The 22,055-nt window shown below is 45.6% G+C and overlaps 1 protein-coding gene across 1 annotated transcript in view; it reads left to right on the forward strand.

Moving 5' to 3' along the window:
- The window catches only part of LOC126100644 (uncharacterized), a 290,010-nt gene that overhangs the window by 83,943 nt on the left and 184,012 nt on the right, over positions 1-22,055 (forward strand). Inside the window, exon 5 of the mRNA XM_049911273.1 lies at positions 15,783-16,002. Within this exon, the coding sequence (XP_049767230.1) occupies positions 15,783-16,002 (220 nt within the window). The remainder of the gene's footprint in view (positions 1-15,782; positions 16,003-22,055) is intronic.

Raw genomic sequence — 22,055 nt, forward strand, 5'->3', positions numbered from 1 at the left:
CAGTAATACTTGCTATTTGGGGAACAAAATAACTAACAGTGGTTGAAGTAGAGAGGATACGAAATGACTGGCAATATCATTTTATCGGAAAGTGAGAAATATTTTAACATCTGTGTGAATCTGTAGGTATTTGTCTGGGTTGTAGCCTTATACGTAAGTGAAATATAGAAAAAAGCAATACAGTCAAAATAAGCAGATATTGTAATGTGGAGCAACAGTAGAATACTAAGATTAGATGGGTAGACCGTATAACTAATGAAGAAATAGTGAAGAGAATTGGGAAGAAGAAAAAAGTTGATAAAAAAAAACATTTTGATAGGGCACATGATGAAGCATCAAGAAATGATCAACTCGTAATGGATGGAATTAAGGGGGGTGGGGGCGCAGTAGTAGAGGGAATCTCAGGCTAGACTACAGTAAAACAACTTCATGCGAATTTAGGTTAGAATACTTGTCCAGAAATGGAGAGGCCTCCACACGATAGATCAGTGTGGAGAGACGCTTCAAATCAGTCTGCAGACTGAAGACAACAACAATAGCAACAATTGTATACTAATAAAGACAGCCCCAGAATTTATGCTTAACTTTGACAGAAGAGACAAACAGTTATATACAAGCTTAGACGTTTCTCTATATCAATGTAAATTTATCCACTAGATGCAGTGGCGAGAAAAAAAATTAAAGTCCCGCAGATTCATATCACAAAGATGACAGGTACAACATAACAGGTACACACAATTCAAAATTACATGCATATTGCAAGTTGTTATTCTTCTTGTTGGTGCACAACTTCAGGTTGCTTTTTCGTAAAATTTCCATAATTCCTTCCGTGTGACACAGCACTGACAATTTACAAAAATTCTCTTTCTGATCTTTACAATATTTCAGTGCCTGTGTTATTCTGACTACGATACAAAGTTAATTTGGACACGCATGCATGTCCAAAGGAACTTTTCGTCGTAATCAGAATAACACAGGCAAAACAATATCTTATTTCTCCGCCGATAATGGGCAAGCGACATTCAAGTACATCTGACCTGTACGGGAATACACAGGGTGTTTATAATTAAAGTTAAACTTTCAAACCGCTTTAGAAATAACACCACTGGCCAGAATGACGTCAAATTGCAACGGAATATTATCGGAGAAGGGGGAAAACGTATGGCAGAAGAAAAATTAATATCGGGTTTCCTTCCAATTGGAAAGCGGAATTAATAGTTACAAAATGTAGCAATAGAAGGCGGAGTAAGCACCATAATTTAGTAGTGGTTGACTACAAATGGCAAATGAATCATACAACAATGCCTAAGGTGTACGTTTGACGTTAAACAAACTGCATGATGTACCGGTGTGATACAGTTACAACCTAAGAGTAGTTTACTTATTTCCGCAGCCTCGCAATAAATGGTGACTAAACCTCTCAAATAAATTGTGAGTCATATATAACCTTTCAGTAACTAACTGACTGTGAATCTAAACTGGTAAATCTAGACCTCAGCAATGCTGCGTCATGGCCCTCAAAAGTCATTCTGAATAAACTGAAGATTCTTACCTCAATGAAATCGCCGGATAACGCGTATATACCTGCTCCTATAAGAAATTTTTCTGGCACAGCCCAGTGCAATGTTGACCACTAGATTTTGTTATGTATGAAAAACAACTGATTTTACTTACGATAATTAGCATGACTATTGATAGGAGAAATTAGTAAAAAACTTTAAATGCATATGAATGACTGTCAAAAGTTATCTTTATAAGAAAGATTATTATTGAAAAATATTTACATGTGACTTTGATATAACAATAGTACAAAATGAGTTGTTGCAAATTACTTATGCGCGAGGCAATAAATGATAATAATTTTTGCTTTTACCTTATACTACATCGCTCAGGACACAAGTGCTCTCTGTGAGCTATACAACTAGACAACTGCTCTCTAAGAGTGGCCTGACCCAACCGCCCGACTACGAGCTACTACTGCTACTGCTGCCGACACTGCTCTTTGGTCTGCGATTCTATTGTAGCATACATATCGCAGGCAGCACGTGAGCAATTCATCGAAGTTAGCAATAAAGTCGTTAGTCATGGATCTCTTACACATTTAGTTGCGGAACTACATCTACCACGGCAAGGTCATATCACATCGGATGGGAAAAATCGGTTTTTAGTTGTCCTGAGGCCAAAATCCGCAAAAAGCATCACTCACACTTGTTTCAAATTGTCCTCAAGCCAAAAACAGCATAGAAAGCATCAATCACGAAGGGGTTTAACTGTACTGAGGCCAAAAACCGCATAAAAAGCATCCATCAAAATCAAATCGGATTATTAATTTCCGCGTTACTGGCACAAAACATGTTCAATATGCTTTCCACCTTTTCTGCAACAAGTTGAAATCGAGAAACAGCATGTTCCATAACTGACTGAAGTGTGTGCTTCCGGGGTCACGTTCAAAATGTGTTGCGCAATGTGTGCCTTGATTGCAGCTAAGTTTGCAATCGGAACACTGAACACAACATCTTTCAGACAGCCCCACGGCCAGAAGTCACATGGATTAAGATCAGGTAATCAGGACGGCCAGGGTGTATGGAAATGGTGGCTGATAATTTTAATATTTCCGAAATGGCGCTTCAGTAGCTGCTTAACAGGATTTGCAATGTGCGGAGGTTTGCCATCTTGCATAAAAATGACCCCATTCACACATCTACGCTGTTGGAGAGCTGGAATGACGGGGTTGCGCAAAAGACACTCGTAGCGCTTAGGAGTGACGGTACAGGTAACAGGACCGGAAGCACCTCTCCCTTCAAAAAAGTACGGCCCTATGATAAATGATGCCGTAAACCCGAACCATACTGTGACCTTTTCAGGATGATGTCGTATTGGTTGATTTGAGTGTGGATTTGCCGTGGCCCATATTCTACAATTCTGTGTATTGATATGTCCTATCAGATGGAAGTGGGCTTTGTCTGTTCACAAAATCTTCTACGACCAATCATTGTCCACTTCCATACGAGCAAGAAATTCTAAAGCAAAGGTCTCTCTTGCTGGCAGGTCAACAGGTAGCAACTCGTGCACATGGTTAATTTTGAATGGATACAAAGAAGGACGTTTCGTAGGATTTTACGCACGGTGCTCACGGGTATGTCAAATGTTAGGGCAATTCCTCGTGCACTACACGTTTGCACACCACCACTCATCTCCTCCTGCGTTGCTGTGACCACTGCTCCCACTGACGTCGAATCAGTTAGTTTCCTCTCTGTACCAGGTTGCACACCAAAAGAACCTATCTTCTCGAGTTTCCGAATAATTTTCTCCAGACCCACGGCAGTCATCGGACCAACGCCTTTTTTCAAACCCTACAGTGTCCGGAACTTCTGCACAGCTACGTGTGCACAGTCATCATTCTTGTAATACAGCTTTACAAACACAGCGCGATCCTGCATTGAGACAGTTATGGCGAACGTCGCAGACGCCAAAGGAGGAAAAGCTGTGTTTATACCTACAGTGGGTCGTGTGCATGACAGGTGTTTTCATTTACGTGTTCTGATACATACAGCGCCATCTCCTGATCAATTTTCACACTATTTTTTTCTTCTGCCATACGTTTTCCCCCTTCTCCAATTATATTCCCTTGCCATTTGAAGTCAGTCTGACCAGTGTTGTTATTTCTACAGCGTTATGAAAGTTTAACTTTAATTTTATTCACCCTGCATATAATGGATGTACGAGTACAGGTCATAGACGTATAGTTGACAACATACGGAAGTCTGCGTGTAGCCGTGAGTTGTGCACGGATATTCAAATGGCTGCCGATACGGTAGCTCAGGATGTTCGGTCAGAGGGTTAGCAGCCCTCAGTAATAACAAACAAAATTAAATTTAAAAAAAAATGGTAAGGCGACCGCTGTTGTTCCAGCAAAGATCTTATTTTCGCTTTAAATTCTGTGTGATAGGTAATGTGGAGATTATCTAGATCATCTGCAAATTACCTAGGGAATTTGAGAAATGAAGCAATTTCGGCATTTTGATAATTTGGAGAATAATTGATTCCTGCACTTTAGCGGTAACATATATAAACTGTTGGTGACCAAAATTGTAACACCGTCAAGGTGGCATGTGGTAAATGTTAAATTACCATGATGCGTATTAGATGCTTGGGTATGTCAGTGATAAATATTTCAGTGTAATGGTGCAAAGGTGGTATGGATAAAAGCATCTACATAGAGAAAAATTAAGCACTGGGCTTCTCATTCAGAAATCTCATTTGAATTTTGTACATCTGTGAGAAGATACTGTTATACCTCATGTAAGAGCGAAGAACATCTACTGCGATAGGTCGAAATTTGACAGCAACAGCATCGTGGCCCAGCAAGATTCCGGTTTATCGTTCCACACTATTGCTGCTCACGTCGGGCGAGACCCCATGAATGTCGTGTGATTGACGAATATGTTAGTTTAGGAGGGCCATACTTAACACCATGTAGGATCTCAGCAGCATCACACGCCTACCACTCAAAGAAGCACACATATTGTCACTTGTACTTTGAAGCAGGAAGTGGGCTTATTTGCAACAAGTATACACGTGAACAGTGTGGTGGCATCTGCTACACTGAGGACTGCCAGCTCGAGAACAGTTGTTTTCATTTTCTTTGACACAGTAGTAGTGAGTGGCGCGCCAACAGTAGTGTGCCCAGCAATGACAGTGAAAATTTCTTTTCAGATAGATCCCAGTTCTGTGTTCATTACCATAGTGAACTTATCAGTGTATGGAGCTTCCTAGGAGACCGAACTACAGTTGACTTGCATTTGGTATCGCTCCTTGGTCCCTGCACCTTCCATAATAGTATGTGGTACCATTGGGTACACAACACGATCACCTCCTGCTCGTGTATTTGTAAAGCATTACAAAGTAATAGGCTTGAGAATGGAGTACAATTTTGGAAATCTTACCTTAGTAATACAAGGGGCGAGCAATGCATGTCAATATGCTACTGTTGGCCAGATTGCCAACAAGGAAGGACTCCTGGTGTTACATTCATTGCAGCCATGGGACAGAGTTAATTGCTACGAACTATGAGGGCCAGGCATCCAAAATGCTGATACACCAAAATGACTTTACATAGAGAGGAGGATGCCGTCATTCCGTTCACCACACGGACTGAAGTAACAAATCGTAAGCCAGATGCAACAACAATTATTCAGAGCATTACTACTGCAGAATACGTCCACCAGTACTACTGAAAGGTGAAGTTAAGATACTTTTCCGCTCAGCTGAAGCCCCATATAGCTGACCTGTCAAGTAAAGTAGCCCAAATGAAGTCACTGTCACCTCACAATAGGAATGCACGTGAGATAGTTCCTGTCTAAATATTACTCTTATCCAGTGGCTTGCTTTAATTGTACTCAGACTGCAGCCGACAACCTGTGGAGTAGGAACTGTGTCAGTGTCTTATCTGTCAATGCAAGCCATCTTCAAACTCTGATGGAACAGCAATTCCTACCAGGAAGACTTTGCCACTGAAAGCCACAGTGCTGCTGTTCGAGTCAAGACTGATGGGAAACTGTGGGCGACATTTACCATCAGGCCTTCTAGAGGCCTAACTGGTGGGCCTAGGGAACAGCCAATAATCGTCACCGCAGAGTAGCGTGCCTCAGCTGCCGCTCCCCTTTCGGTCCCATAGATGTATCCCGATGCTGTGGGCCTTACATCTGTCAGTGGCTGCAGCGTGACCTAGTCCGACATCGCACACTGTGCAGGACCAGTGGGTGCTTACCGAGACGCCGCCTATGATGCCAACTACGGCCCTCTCGTAACCCTCTGTTCCGAACTGCTAACACTAGAGGTAGCTCAAATGATAGCGGCTGACCTGTGGCCAAAGAACTGTGATGTTGCCGTGTGCTGCGTACACAACCCCACTGTGAATGAGAAAATAGTCTCCTTTCGAACAGTAAAAGCTTGTTTCTTAATGATGTTTTATTAGCGCCTTCAGGTGGAGAGAAGACCATCTGCCTCCTCGTCAAGACTCCCCCATGTGTAGGGCGGAAGAGGGCAGCGATGGTCCAGCTGGTCCTGACTTTTTTTTTTTAATCATCAGGACAGCGCGAACGCAATCCCGACTACCAAAAATTATGCGCCCCAGGGAAGCGCATTTCCACGATCCAGTACCGTGACTGAAGGTACTGTCCAGTCGCTGGAAAGTTACATTCGGTAATTTGGTCGACAGCAGTTTCAGTTCATATGCGTTAAAGCTGGTAACTTTGTCGTGACCTAACTGACACAGAGGATGTTCGGCTGTAGCTTGGCCAGGTGTTCTCCAGATACCTCACCCATTGAGCGCGTTGTCCTGGGTTGTCGACATACTGACGCCATTAGGTAGTCATGATTGATGTACTCTATGACAGAGCTGAATTAGCATAGGATAGCATACCGATATCTGTCATCCACTCTCACATAAACTGCTTTTGCATCTTGGTTAGAGCCATTTTTGCTGCCTGACGTGGCAGTTTCTGTAGCAAATTTACTCTCAAATCACCTACAAACTTACTCATGTAGTCTTTCTAGAATAGTCTACACATACGATAAGTAAAATTTAGTAAAATGGGAATGCCATGTTGCTAGAGCCTCCCATCGGGTAGACCGTTCGCTTGGTGCAAGTCTTTCGAATTGACGCTACTTCGGCGACTTGTGTCTCGATAGGTACGAAATGGTGATGGTAAGGCCAACACGCAGTCCCTGAGCGGAGAAAATCTCCGACCCAGCCGGGAATCGAACACGGGTCGTTAGGTATGACATTCAGTCGCGCTGCCAACTCAGCTACCAGAGGCGGACAGTAAAATGGTTCAAATGGCTCTGAGCACTATGGGACTCAACATCTTAGGTCATAAGTCCCCTAGAACTTAGAACTACTTAAACCTAACTAACCTAAGGACATCACACACACCCATGCCCGAGGCAGGATTCGAACCTGCGACCGTAGCAGTCCCGCGGTTCCGGACTGCAGCGCCAGAACCGCTAGACCACCGCGGCCGGCGCGGACAGTAAAATTTAGTTATTTACTACATTTTCTGTTGTTGTAGTTTTAATGTGCAGCGGTATATTTCTTTCGTAATTTTATTTTTCTGGACAGTTTTTGTTCTTACTGACCAGTTACCTTAAATGCTGCCCTATATGTTTTATTGACAGAAATTTTCGAATCCTATGCTGTTGCTGTCTTCTTTCAAACTAAAACTGCGTATTATAGTTTATTTTCACCTTCCCATATGATGGATGGTTGACCAGCATTAAGAATTGCGTTAAGTGAAATAGTTTTCTCTCTACAAAAATCTCTTCGTGAACATATAATTTCGATTTTAAAAACGGGTCAACAATCGATGCCTTTACCCGTGTTAGTGGAAGCGGGCGCCGTTTTTGACTGCTTTATTTGTAGAAAACTAATATGTTAAATTTCCGTTCATATCATTGTTCTCTCAGTTTCTTATACAGTTGTTCCTGGCAGGTGATTTGTGTATCCAAGTTTTAAAAAATTCTCTACAGCAGTGTCCTGCTCAAGCTGCCAACGGCTTTTGCGAAATCAATAGTAAGTGCTTTCTATAGCAGAACTCTCTTCTTTCTTCTGCTGTTGCATTCAATGGTAAGTGGCGTCCGCACCTGGTAGCTGAGTGGTCAGCACGACGGAATGTCATGCCTAACGGGGCCGGGTTCGATAACCGGCTGGGTCGGAGATTTTATCCGCTCAGGGAGTGGGTGTTGTGTTGTCCTCATCATCATCCTTTCATCCCCATCGACACACAAGTCGCCGAAGTGGCGTCAACTCGAAAGACTTGCACCAGGCGAACAGTCTACCCGATGGGAGGTCCTAGCCACACGGCATTTCCATTTCCATTTATGATAAGTGGCACTGTGGGTGGTCTTCTTTCCCTAAAACCACGTTGAGCCCTAGACAGGAAAAGTCTACAAAAGCTTCTAATCTCTGATTTCAAATTCTAGCACATATACTCTAAGACCAAAGAAACGACGCACCAAATGGGACGGATATCGGTAGATGTGATGTAAATGTACGGACAAACAATTTCAGAAAAATTAGATTATTTATTCAAGAGAGAGGACCTCACATATTGAAAAAGTCAATAGCGAGTCGGTACACCTCTGGCCATAATGCAAGCAATTATTCAGTTTCGCATTGATTGACAGAATTGTTGATGTCCTCCTGAGGAATATCGTGCCATATTCTGTCCGATTGGTGCGTTAGATCATCAAATCCCGAGCTGGATGAAGGGCCCAGCTCGCAGTGTTCCAAACATTGTCAATTGGCGAGAGATCCGTCGACTTTGCTGATCAAAGAAGTGGTTAGCAAGCATGAAGACAAACAGTAGAAACTCTCGCCGTGTGCGGACGGGCATTATCTTGCTGAAATGTAGGCCCAGGATGACTTTCCATGAAAGACAACAAAACTGGACGTAGAATATCGTCGACGTAACGCTGTGCTGTAAGGGTGCCGCAGATGACAACCAAAGGCGTCCGGCTATGAAAAGGAATGGCATCCCAGACCGTCGCTTTTGGTTGTCAGGCCCTGTGGCGGCCGACAGTCAAGTTGGCATCCCACTGCTGTCCAGGGCGTCGCCAGACACTGTCGTGTCCCACTGACGAGTCCTGAGAGGGAGTGGAAGGAGTGCAAGAATGCGCGTCAAAGAACGTACTTGGCCTTGTGGTAGTGGGCTGCCTTCTGTGCACTTGCTCCACTGAAAAGAGGACTGTAGGGTGAGTCTGAACACGGAACTCGGCTGGGATGTCAGGGTACACTGGATAAATCATTGCATGAGGATACGTAGACTGGAAGCACCCCTGGCACATCCATTTTATAAACAGTTCTATGTACAAAGTCTACTAACTGCCTTCTTAGTATAACTTCTCATAGCTCCCTGAGTCTAAGGCCCAATATAGGAGAGGCGAGCGCACCAGACTGTTGACTACATGGAAATGAGTATAAGTCACTCGTAGTTACGCTGCGCTGCACTACGAGGTGCCTTCAAGTTCTAAGGCCTCCGATTTTTTTTCTCCGGACTGGAAAGAGATAGAAACATGCACATTGTTTTAAAATGAGGCCGCGTTCATTGTCAATACGTCCCAGAGATGGCAGCACCGTATGGAAGATGGAATTTTACCACCAGCGGCGAGAATGAGAACTGTTTTAAATACTTAAAATGGCGACGTTTTCCTTACTTGAACAGCGTGCAATCATTCGTTTTCTGAATTTGCGTGGTGTGAAACCGATTGAAATTCATCGACAGTTGAAGGAGACATGTGGTGATGGAGTTATGGATGTGTCGAAAGTGCGTTCGTGGGTGCGACAGTTTAATGAAGGCAGAACGTCGTGTGACAACAAACCGAAACAACCTCTGGCTCGCACAAGCCGGTCTGACGACACGATCGAGAAAGTGGAGAGAATTGTTTTGGGGGATCGCCGAATGACTGTTGAACAGATCGCCTCCAGAGTTGGCATTTCTGTGGGTTCTGTGCACACAATCCTGCATGATGACCTGAAAATGCGAAAAGTGTCATCCAGGTGGGTGCCACGAATGCTGACGGACGACCACGTGACTGCCAGTGTTGCATGTTGCCAAGCAATGTTGATGCGCAACGACAGCATGAATGGGACTTTCTTTCTATCGGTTGTGACAATGGATGAGACGTGGATGTCATTTTTCAATCCAGAAACAAAGTGCCAGTCAGCTCAATGGAAGCACACAGATTCACCGCCACCAAAAAAAATTTCGGGTAACCGCCAGTGCTGAAAAAATGATGGTGTCCATGTTCTGGGACAGCGAGGGCGTAATCCTTACCCATTGCGTTCCAAAGGGCACTACGGTAACAGGTGCATCCTACGAAAATGTTTTGAAGAACAAATTCCTTCCTGCACTGCAACAAAAACGTCCGGGAAGGGCTGCGCGTGTGCTGTTTCACCAAGACAACGCACCCGCACATCGAGCTAACGTTACGCAACAGTATCTTCGTGATAACAACTTTGAAGTGATTCCTCATGCTCCCTACTCACATGACCTGGCTCCTGGCAACTTTTGGCTTTTTCCAACAATGAAAGACACTCTTCGTGGCCGCACATTCACCAGCCGTGCTGCTATTGCCTCAGCGATTTTCCAGTGGTCAAAACAGACTCCTAAAGAAGCCTTCGCCGATGCCATGGAATCATGGCGTCAGCGTTGTGAAAAATGTGTACGTCTACAGGGCGATTACGTCGAGATGTAACGCCAGTTTCATCGATTTCGGGTGAGTAGTTAATTAGAAAAAAAATCGGAGGCCTTAGAACTTGAATGCACCTCGTACAATCTCACAGCATCGTAACTCCAGCTATCTGACTGACTGACCAGCTGTTCCATCACTGCCATCACTCCTCCAACACTATGGCGGCTAGCCTTTTTATAGGCAGTAGTGCAACCGGTACCACTAGTTCTAGAAGTTTCCAGTACCCTCGAGCGTTGCGTGTGTGTCACGCGGCAGCACGTGATGCCCACGTGACGAACAGGCTGTACTCCGCTGTGTTCGCTGTGTCCAAGGGATGCGGCTTGTAATGGCTCTCCAGCCTCGTGATGCGGCATAGTCCGCTCTTGTTAGCAGAGTAAACATTACACTTAAGCTATGTTCGGTCATGTCTGCCTCGCTGGTAGCAAGAATTTCCAAGCCTACATCTTTATTTTTAACCCTGTTTTCTATCTTTCGCGACAAAACGTCTTTGCTCGTCACCGGGGCTTAGTTCGCAGCGTGGCCCATCACTGAAGACAGTTCTACTCTAGCCAATGAGATTCCAGGCCGAATATCCTCGACATCACTGCAAATGGGCTTGTTCATGTACAGAGATCAATGGTAGTTGGCCCAAGGGTCGCCGCGAGCTCAGCCCCTTTCTGCGAGCCACCTGTTAATGGTCCTTGTGGTCACTGAAGTACCAGTTGCGCGTGCCCTTCTGACGATTGCTCGTTCCTCAAGGCATGTTGTCTCTCTAGGTCGACGGCTTTCTTCTTGACGCTGTGTTCGTTCATGGTCCATCCATTCCTGCCAACTCGTCAGGATCGCTTCTGTTCAAATGTCGAGCGATTCGCCGAATATTCCAAGATGTTTCCTTGATCCCAGGTACACGTCCACTCTCAAATGTTGACATCTACGTATATTATTCACGCGCCTGTCAGCGAGGCGCAGCTACTGTCCAACTGAGTACACGAACATCGCGGCATCGTCATGCCCTTTGTTAGCTGTCATTGTTAGCAGCAGGGTCAATCCGCGCTGCCAGCGGCGGCAGGATACCAGTGGTGAACCGTGAATTTACTTTCAAAACCTTTTTTTTTAAGAATTTGCTTTATTTACTAGCGATTCATCAAGAACATTAACACATTTAATCACACTAAGTGAGCGTGGAAGTAGTTGCCAGGGAGTAACTGAAGAAAACAAATCAAATTTCTTTCAACAAATGGAAATTTTTTCCTAAAAGCCGTCTTTTTTTTTTTTAGAAACAGATATTTAAAATTATTATCAGAAAGCACCCTCTAAATATCAAGTCACAATTTATTCAAAGGCAGGAAGAACAAATTTTTTTGACTGCATGAGCTTTCGGGCTGAGAACCTTGCCACTCCCTTTTGACACGGCTGTAGTCACGACCGCTCACAACAACCTCTGAAAGATTACACTGGTGCAAATCTGCAACACACCAGATAACTTTAAACTAAAAATTTTAACAACTCACACAAGCACATAAACTATGCACCCGGTAGGAGGGATGCAAATGGTACAAAACACTAACATTTAAAGATTAACTTGCCACCGAAGGTGCAACTTGATTTTTAAAATACTCTTACGGTGGAAGGATGGCGACTTTATACACTAAAATGACCATTTAAATAAAAACCCATGAAATTCAGACTTACATAAAATGTACAACATGCTCTACATTACGCATATACCGCCTCTCAAGGTGATAGGCAAGATGAAAACATATTTCAGGAATTCGGCATTTACACCTTAAGCAATAAACTCGTTAACACCGAAGCCGACAAACATGACAGAGGCAGCTATTAACGTACGGCAGACCGACAGACAGACAGACAGACAGACACTAACTGCCTAACAAATGCGGACGGGAGACAGACGAGGAAGCTGGGGACGAGAAACTGACCAAGCAAACAAGTAGAATTTAACAAGTAAATGAAACAACATATCACGAATCACTTAACTTTAAAAAAACTGCGATGTCTGGCGAAGACCTGGCGCAGCACACCCAAACCGCTCTCCCGAACTGTCCGCTGCCAGCCGCTTCAACGGACGCAGGAAGGCGCGCCGATCTCCCGTCTCACGGCGTCGCAGCTCGCACCGGCCAGGCCGATGTCGTGGGTTGACTTCTGTTGCTCTCGTGTCGGCCGCGAAGCCACTACCCCTGGCTATACGGCTCTGCCCACTGGACTGACGTGGCGACCTCACATGCGCCGGCGCTCAAGACGGACAAGTCATCTTGTGTCCCAGTGCGGGACCGACCAACCGATCGATCCAACCGCCAATGACCATTGCCTGAACAAACTCGAGCGGGCTGGCGGCCTAACACATGCTAGCACTCCGGACGACGGACAGACACTGACTGCCCCACACTGACCCGGCTGACCAACTGACCGACTGGCGCAGACGCAGACGCACATGACTGAGGGCTGAACCCTCTGCTGGGGACGAAGTTCTAGCGCTTAGTGCGCTTCGCCTTCTTAAATGGTGTGGTGAGAATGTGGGATGACATGGTGGTTGTGGTTGTTACTTGACTTTTGTGCTGGTGTTTTTTTTTGTTTTTTTTTTTTTAAGTTGAAAGGATAGTCGGACTGATAGTGGAAGAAATGGGAAAACGAATGGCCCAATTGACTGGCCAGTTTTTTTTTTAAGTTGATGAAAGAAGACAGGACAGTAGAAGGGATAGTAGAAGAGTGGGGGAAAACGAATGGCCCATTGACTAGCGGGGAATTACGATTAAATTACAGAGTAAAGGAGAGGAGGAGGAATAGTGAGAGTTAGTGAAAGCGAAAGGCCATTGTCCTGGCCTCCTCTTCTTCATAGCGGCGTCTTGATGGTGGTGGCAGTCAATCTTGAAGTGGTGGGTTGGGGGGGGGGGGGGGAAGAGAAAGAAGTCAGAGGGTGACAGATGAAGAAGTGGAAAAAGGAAGGGCCTGTCATGATTAGGCCAACATTGGGGACAGAATGGCTGGAAGGGGGGTGGCGTGCTGAGGGGAGTGAACGACCTGACATGTTGGGGGAGATGATCTATGGTGTGAGGGAGAGTAATTGTCATGAGATGAGGTGGCTAGTGCATGCGAAGTCATAGGGGCGGAATAAAAGGTCAGGCCATCGAGTGGTGGCTAGACGGTGAACACGGGTACCCAGGGAAAGGATTAAGGGATTAGGAGAGTGACGGGTTTGTTGGTAAAAGGACTTGGCTGCGGAGAGGATGCGGGTACGAAAGAGCGGCACTTCAGCCAGGTTGTGGAGCTCTTGGGTTGGGAAGTGGAAGGGGAGGCGAAGGGCACGCCGGAGAGCCCGGTTCTGGACGGTTTGGAGTCGGCGGAGGTGAGTGGGGGCAGCATTGCCCCACACCACCACCGCGTATTCAAGGATGGGGCGAACAAGGGAGGTGTACAGTCTAACAGCAAGGTGTGTGGGGAGTGAAGAGGTTGGATTGATGAGAGGGTAGAGCAGGCGACCGACTGGCGAGCTTATCGCACCCCTTAAATCCACGTGAACAGGCAACCTTTCCCTTTTTCCACCAGAGGGAGACACCAAAGCTGCGGTTGCCACAGCGGCGCCACCGCCAGAAACGGAGGGCGACTGCTTCACTCAACGCGCTGCGGCGCGCTCTTCAAAGCAGCAAATTTCACCATGGCTCATATTCCAGGATGTTCCTTTGAGCCCAGGTACACGTCCACTCTCAAATGTTGACATCTACGTATACTATTCACGCGCCTGTCAGCGAGGCGCAGGTACTGTCCAGCTGAGTGCACGGACATCGCGGCATCGTAATGCCCTTTGTTAACTCTCATTGTCAGCAGCACGGTGAATCCGCGCTGCAGCGTTACACGTTCATCCACCGGCCGCCAAAGTTTACTATTTTACATTTTCCGTCGATACCTGTATGAATATAAATTGTGACCAATTTGCATAGCTCCGTGCTGCGTTGTTTCTGTTTCTACTTTTTATTTATTTATTTATTGTCTTACAAGGGGAGGCCGCCAATTGTGAAATTCAGATTCGATTCATACTGCGCATAATAAAGGCTCGTGGCCAGAGGTGTAATGTGGCAAAGCACCAAGATGCACTTCTCAGCCGTTGTCGAGAAAATCGACAGTTGAAATAAACCGTTGCAGTGAAATACTCTCTACGATTAATAACTTCCTACAGCGTCGTGGCGCAGCGGTAAGCGCTCGGGTTCGTAATCCGAAGGTCGCCGGATCGAATCTCGCGCCATGAAACTTTTTTTTTTTAGTATTTGTTTTTTGTAATTCAAATGTGTGTATACACACACACACACACACACACACACACATATATATATATATATATATATATATATATATATATATATATATAATTCCCGGCAATCAGTTGCAACAATTATGCATATAATAAGTTGTTGAAAGTCGTTTGTCGTGGAAAAACTGACGACTTCGAACATCATTATGTTTTCCGCAAACAAAGTTGTATTTCACAAATGTTATTAATTGTCTTCATAATGTTAACCATGTATAGTTAACGGAAGACGTAGAAACGATATTCCGAAACGAATACGTATAGCGTAAGTCAAACGTTCGAATTAGAATAGGAACAGCACGAACACAAATTTTCTGTGGCAGGTATGAAATATAAACTCCGTTACTCGCTCGTTACACTTGAAGGACAGATGTTGAATGGGCCGGAACGAGCCGCCGCATAACAGCGTAGTTGCCTGCTAACTTCGAAAGAAGGTAGATGCGGTCCCTAGCGCAACTTATAACATCGTCGAAAATCAGTGCGGACCCTGTTAAACAAACGGAAAAATGGAGGCGGTACAATTGGATAGCGATCCGCTATATATATATATATATATATATATATATATATATATATATATATATATATATATATATATATATATATATATGTGTGTGTGTGTGTGTGTGTGTGTGTGTATTTGAATTACAATAAAATTATAATAAAAAAATGTTGCATGGCGCGAGATTCGATCCGGGGACCTTCAGATTACGAACCCGAGCGCTTACCGCTGCGCCACGACGCTATAGAAAATTATTAATCGTAGAGAGTATTTCATGGCAACGGTTTATTTTAACTGTCGATTTTCTCGACAACGGCTGAGAAGTGCATCTTGGTGCTTTGCCACATTACACCTCTGGCCATGAGCTTTTGTTATGCGCAGTATGAATCGGATCTGAATTTTACAATTGGCGGCCTCCCCTTGTTAGAGTATGTCTCATAAGGTACATCTAAAACGCTTGGCCCTCTGTACTCGCTAAACTCTGAGCAAACTCTTTTCTTAAAAATAGTAACGAATTTGGCTTGGCACTACTCTTTGGGGATTCTACGATTGTTCCAGTGCACGTTAACGTGCGATATTTAATGTTACTATTTCCATTTTCTTTTCCTGTTTATTAATCTTATGATGTTGAGATGTCGTGCTTTTTCACATTCTTGCATGAAACGCAAAATATTATAAAGAAAATCAAAAGCTAACGTTTCCCATATTTGTTTTTGGCATTTTCAGCACACAAGAACGTAAGACTCTTCATAACCCACGGCGGCCTGCTAAGTACGCTCGAAGCTATGTATCATGGTGTGCCAGTGATCGGTATTCCTATATTTTGTGATCAAGAACTCAACATGCTTCAAGCGGAAGCCAAAGGATACGGGCTAAAACTCCACTTTAGCAATATCACGTCGGATACATTCTCTTGGACAATCTCGGAAGTGCTCAATAATTCACGGTAAGTGTACGTTTTAAACAAAACACTTTTGAGTACATACATGTGACGTGAAGTTAAATGCTGATTTACAAAAGCATCGCAAATTGTAATAATCTGATGTGTTTCGTGGCTATTTTTAGTCACTTGTCGTGAGGAATAGAGTGAGACTGATTGATACAGTGATGGCCTACTACGCACATGTGGTCTGTTCATCCAGAATGAAATGGTAATATGCATCTTTTCTTATTTGCCTACACGCCAGCGCAATAAATCGTTTAGTTACCTTTGAAGTTTTTTTATCTAGTTTTAAAGAAATCTGCTGTTTTACGTACCTGTTTCATTCGATTTTCCGTAGGATTTTGGAACATATACTGTGTTCGAACATTGTAAACTGTTCAGAAGAAATTTTTTGACAAATAGCCAACACGGATTAAGAAAATATTTTCTTTTGAAACACAACTAGTTCATTATTCTCGTGAACTAGTGAGTGCTATAGACAGAGAATGTCAAATTCATTCCGTGTTTCTGGATTTCCAAAATGCTTTTGATACCGCTTTTCACAAGCGACTTCTAAGCAAACTGCTTGCCTACGGATAATCTCAAGTCGTGTGACTGGAACTGTGATTTTCTGTCAGAAAGGTCACAGTTTGTAATAACTGACGGAAAGTCATCGAGTAAAACAGAAGTAATATCTGGTGCTCTCCTAGGAAGCGTTATAGGCCCTCTGCTGTTGCTGATCTATATAAACAATTTGGGAGACAAATCTGAGCAGCCCTCTTAGATTGTTCGCATACGATAGTGTCATTTACCGTCTTGTAAAGTCATCAGGTGATCAAAACCAAATGCAGCATGATTTAGAGATGATATCCGTAGAGTGCGAAAGGTGGCAGTTGACTCTAAATATTGATAACTGTGAAGCCATTCACGTAAGTACTAAAAAGATTCTGCTAAATTTCGGTTACACAATAAATCACAAAAATCTAAGAGACTGTGAATTCAACTAAGTACTTGCTGATTACAGTTACGAATAACGTAAACTGAAACGATCACATACAAAATGCTGTGTGGAAAGAGAACCGAAAACTGCTATTTATTCGCTGAACAATTAGAAAATGCAATGGGTTTACCAAGGAGACTGCCTACAGTATGCTTGTCCGCCCTCTTCTGAAGACATTGAAAAAGTCCAAAGAAGGGCAGCTCATTTTGTATTATTGAAAAACAGGGGAGGGTGTTCCGCAGATATGATACGCGAAATGGGGTGGTAGTCATTAAAACAAAGACGTTCTTCGTTGCTTCTGGCTCTCCTCATGTAATGTCAGTCACCTGCTTTCTTGTATATATTTATCGCTTTAGCCTTAGTCCCACTAATTGTGCAGGGTCGGCACTGTTACAGTCGGATTTGGCATATTAGTTCGAAGGGGTGGCCGGATACGCTTGCTGTCGCCACCCCGAACCCCCCGGGACAGATTCAGCGTACCCTAGCTGTCTCTGTCTAGTGTAAATCATATGTAATAGTGCGAACCTGTTACAAATGTCTGCAATTCGTCGGTATTCACCTAGTGCAAAGTGGAAAACCACCTAAAAATCCGCCGGTCGGATTCGATCCGGGGCCGGGGCGGCTACCAGAGTTCAGGAAGGAGCGCATTAGTGCTCTCAGCTAATCTGGAGAATCACCTGCTTTCTTCTCCGAATGCATATATATTTTGCTCGTGTTCACATACATAGGAAGAATTGATTAGTAAAATAATAGAAATCAGAGGTTTTTTATGCGCGCTGTTCGAGAGTTGGTTGGTGGATTCAGGGAGGGGATCAAACAGTTTCGTCATCGGTTCCATCGGATTAGGGAAGGAAGTCGGCCGTGCCCTTTCAAGGGTACCTTTTAGGATCCGTGAAGGATGAACTTGGTGTGTGCAAGGCCAACGGCCTTGTCGCAGTGGTAACAGCGGTTACGTCAGATCACCGAAGTTAAGTCCTGTCGGGCTGGGTTAGCAGTTGGATGAGTGACCATCTGGTCTGCCGAGCGCTGTTGCCAAGCGGGGTGCACTCAGCCCTTGTGAGGCAAACTGAGGAGCTACTGGATTGAGAAGTAGCGGCTCCGGTCTCGTAAACTGTCATACGGCCGGGAGAGCGGTCTGCTGACCACATGCCCCTACATATCTGCATCCAGTGACGCCTGTGGGCAGAGGATGACACGGCGGCCGGTCGGTCCCGTTGGGCATTCCAAGGCCTGTTCGGACGGAGTTTTTTAGTTGTTTTTTTTTGGGGGGGGGGGGTTAGTCAGATATTAGTCGTATTTCTCGCAGATGTGACATGCCATAACTGTTCACAGCATCGGGACTGTGGAGCACCAGTGTACTGAACATAAGTGTCACATAGATTTACAATAGTCGAACAAATCTTCTATTGCAGAACATTGCCTTGGCACTGATCATGCTATGGAATATAACAACACAGAGATTCTGGAATACACTTCCAGCTATTGTGATAGCGTTATTAAAGGACTAATTTAAATTTAAATTCGCAAGCGTCCTCAGAGTCCTCCGTGATGGCATACTTCAATAAAATTGTCTCGGTTTGCAAGCCGTGTCAATGCGAATAAAACATTCGAGCTTTTGATACCTGGCCCCGCCCTGGTCATCAAGTTCTGAAATCGCTGACAGGACTGACACAGTGTTCTGCTTACAGACAAGCAATGGTAGCATATGTACCTTTCCAGAGAGGAATGACGTATGCAAGGAAGGCAAGTTGAGTAGCTCAATCTTACTTCACGATCGAGTGACGTCGGATGGCTGGGAATAAGTGATTTTCACTCCTGATGATGATGGTGCAGACAGCTTTCGAAATTTGAAATGTTTGGTTCGAAGTGACACGGCTTACAAACTGAGAAGGTTTTGTTGGATGTGGAGGTTCTTGTTTAAATTTTGCATGGAATCCTGCTCTATTACCAATCAAACAACAACTGAATAGACTCAATGCTGTCTCACTCATTGGTTATAAATAATCACTATCGATATCTTCTGATGTAGGTTATCTTGGTTGTGCAGTGGTGTTAATATTTGCTGCGTGTGTATTATCTTTCTGCATATCCTCTGCGTACCGAGGTTTTAAATTTCCTTGCACAGCAGTCGCCTGTCGTATTTGGGCTTTGAAAACGACAGGGTTGGTTCAAATGGCTCTGAGCACTATGGGACTCAACATCTATGGTCATCGGTCCCCTAGAACTCAGAACTACTTAAACCTAACTAACCTAAGGACATCACACAACACCAAAACGACAGGGTGTGCACTTGCTGAAATATCGGCGGTTATCGATGACGTTACTCGGCCGCATTCCCAGAAGTTATCTGGACACCTTATACGCTGAGAGAAACTGAAGTTTCATCGAATGAGCTCTCTGCGAGTGGCACTTAATAAAGGATGGAATGAGGGCGTGCGGTGCCTAAGGCACTGGATTCTCATTCCGGGTTGACCCTTAGAGATCACCAGAGGCGGAACCGCCAGTGCAAGAGGATGCGGGGAGTGTCGTGCTGTCACTAGAGAAGAAAGGAAGATTGTTGTTTAACTCCCTGTCGACAGCGAGCTCATTAGAGGCGGAGAAGAACCTCGGATGAGGGAAGGAACCATCGTAGCATTTGTGTCAATCGATTCAGAGAAATCAGGATGGGACGCAGAGTCAAACAGCCGTCCTCTTGAATGGGAATCCAGTGTGGTAGGCCGCGCGGGGTAGCCGTACAGTCAGGGCCGCCTTGTCACGGTTCGCGCGGCTCCCCCCCCCCCCCCCCGCCTCTCTCCTCCCTCCCCCCCTCCCCCTCCGTCAGAGGTTCGAGTCCTCCCTCAGGCATGGGTGTGTGTGTTGTCCTTAGCGTAATATACACTCCTGGAAATTGAAATAAGAACACCGTGTATTCATTGTCCCAGGAAGGGGAAACTTTATTGACACATTCCTGGGGTCAGATACATCACATGATCACACTGACAGAACCACAGGCACATAGACACAGGCAACAGAGCATGTACAATGTCGGCACTAGTACAGTGTATATCCACCTTTCGCAGCAATGCAGGCTGCTATTCTCCCATGGAGACGATCGTAGAGATGCTGGATGTAGTCCTGTGGAACGGCTTGCCATGCCAATTCCACCTGGCGCCTCAGTTGGACCAGCGTTCGTGCTGGACGTGCAGACCGCGTGAGACGACGCTTCATCCAGTCCCAAACATGCTCAATGGGGGACAGATCCGGAGATCTTGCTGGCCAGGGTAGTTGACTTACACCTTCTAGAGCACGTTGGGTGGCACGGGATACATGCGGACGTGCATTGTCCTGTTGGAACAGCAAGTTCTCTTGCCGGTCTAGGAATGGTAGAACGATGGGTTCGATGACGGTTTGGATGTACCGTGCACTATTCAGTGTCCCCTCGACGATCACCAGTGGTGTACGGCCAGTGTAGGAGATCGCTCCCCACACCATGATGCCGGGTGTTGGCCCTGTGTGCCTCGGTCGTATGCAGTCCTGATTGTGGCGCTCACCTGCACGGCGCCAAACACGCATACGACCATCATTGGCACCAAGGCAGAAGCGACTCTCATCGCTGAAGACGACACGTCTCCATTCGTCCCTCCATTCACGCCTGTCGCGACACCACTGGAGGCGGGCTGCACGATGTTGGGGCGTGAGCGGAAGACGGCCTAACGGTGTGCGGGACCGTAGCCCAGCTTCATGGAGACGGTTGCGAATGGTCCTCGCCGATACCCCAGGAGCAACAGTGTCCCTAATTTGCTGGGAAGTGGCGGTGCGGTCCCCTACGGCACTGCGTAGGATCCTACGGTCTTGGCGTGCATCCGTGCGTCGCTGCGGTCCGGTCCCAGGTCGACGGGCACGTGCACCTTCCGCCGACCACTGGCGACAACATCGATGTATTGTGGAGACCTCACGCCCCACGTGTTGAGCAATTCGGCGGTACGTCCACCCGGCCTCCCGCATGCCCACTATACGCCCTCGCTCAAAGTCCGTCAACTGCACATACGGTTCACGTCCACGCTGTCGCGGCATGCTACCAGTGTTAAAGACTGCGATGGAGCTCCGTATGCCACGGCAAACTGGCTGACACTGACGGCGGCGGTGCACAAATGCTGCGCAGTTAGCGCCATTCGACGGCCAACACCGCGGTTCCTGGTGTGTCCGCTGTGCCGTGCGTGTGATCATTGCTTGTACAGCCCTCTCGCAGTGTCCGGAGCAAGTATGGTGGGTCTGACACACCGGTGTCAATGTGTTCTTTTTTCCATTTCCAGGAGTGTAGTTTATGTTACATTAAGTGGTGCGTAAGCTTAGGGACTGATGACCTAAGCAATTTGGTCCCATAGTGCTTACCATAAATTTCCAACGTTTTCCAGTGTGGTAACCACTGCGCCACCTCACTCGGTGTCGGTAGAGAAACAGTAATAGCAGAAAGGGTCCGTCAAGTCAGAGGCTTCGAACACGGACCAGTTATCGGCTGTCACCTGAGTGACAGATCAGTTAGGGATATCCTTTTAAATCTGTCCAAGTCGACTACTGGTGATGTGATTGTGAAGTGGAAACACGAAGGAACAACCACAGCTGAACCAGGACTACACATTTTTCACGGGCAGGTAGACTTGAAAGCAAGAAGTGACGGCACCGTACACTGCAAGATTGGAAATGAATTGTTTGGAGTGATGAATCAAGCTACACCGTGTGGCAATTAGATGGAAGGGTTTGGGTTTGGCGAATGCCTGAAGACCGTTTCCTGTAATAATGTGTAGTGCCAACAGCGAAGCATGGGGGTGAGCGATGTGGGGGCAGCGGTATAACGGTATGGCGGGTGTTTTTCTTGCTTAGCATGTAGATCCCTCGTTGCGCTTAGGAAAGCACTAAATGCGGCCGGATATAAACACATTTTTCAGCATTGTATACACAGTAGAGAGACGCTTTTCTAGACACGATGATTGACTGTATCACCATGACAATGCAGCTTGTCATAAAACAGGTTTTATTAGGCAATGGCTTGTAGACAATAACATTCCTGAAATGGATTGACCTGCCCACAGTTCCGACC

The sequence above is a fragment of the Schistocerca cancellata genome, chromosome 9, assembly GCF_023864275.1.
Source record: "Schistocerca cancellata isolate TAMUIC-IGC-003103 chromosome 9, iqSchCanc2.1, whole genome shotgun sequence".
Lineage (NCBI taxonomy): Eukaryota > Metazoa > Arthropoda > Insecta > Orthoptera > Acrididae > Schistocerca > Schistocerca cancellata.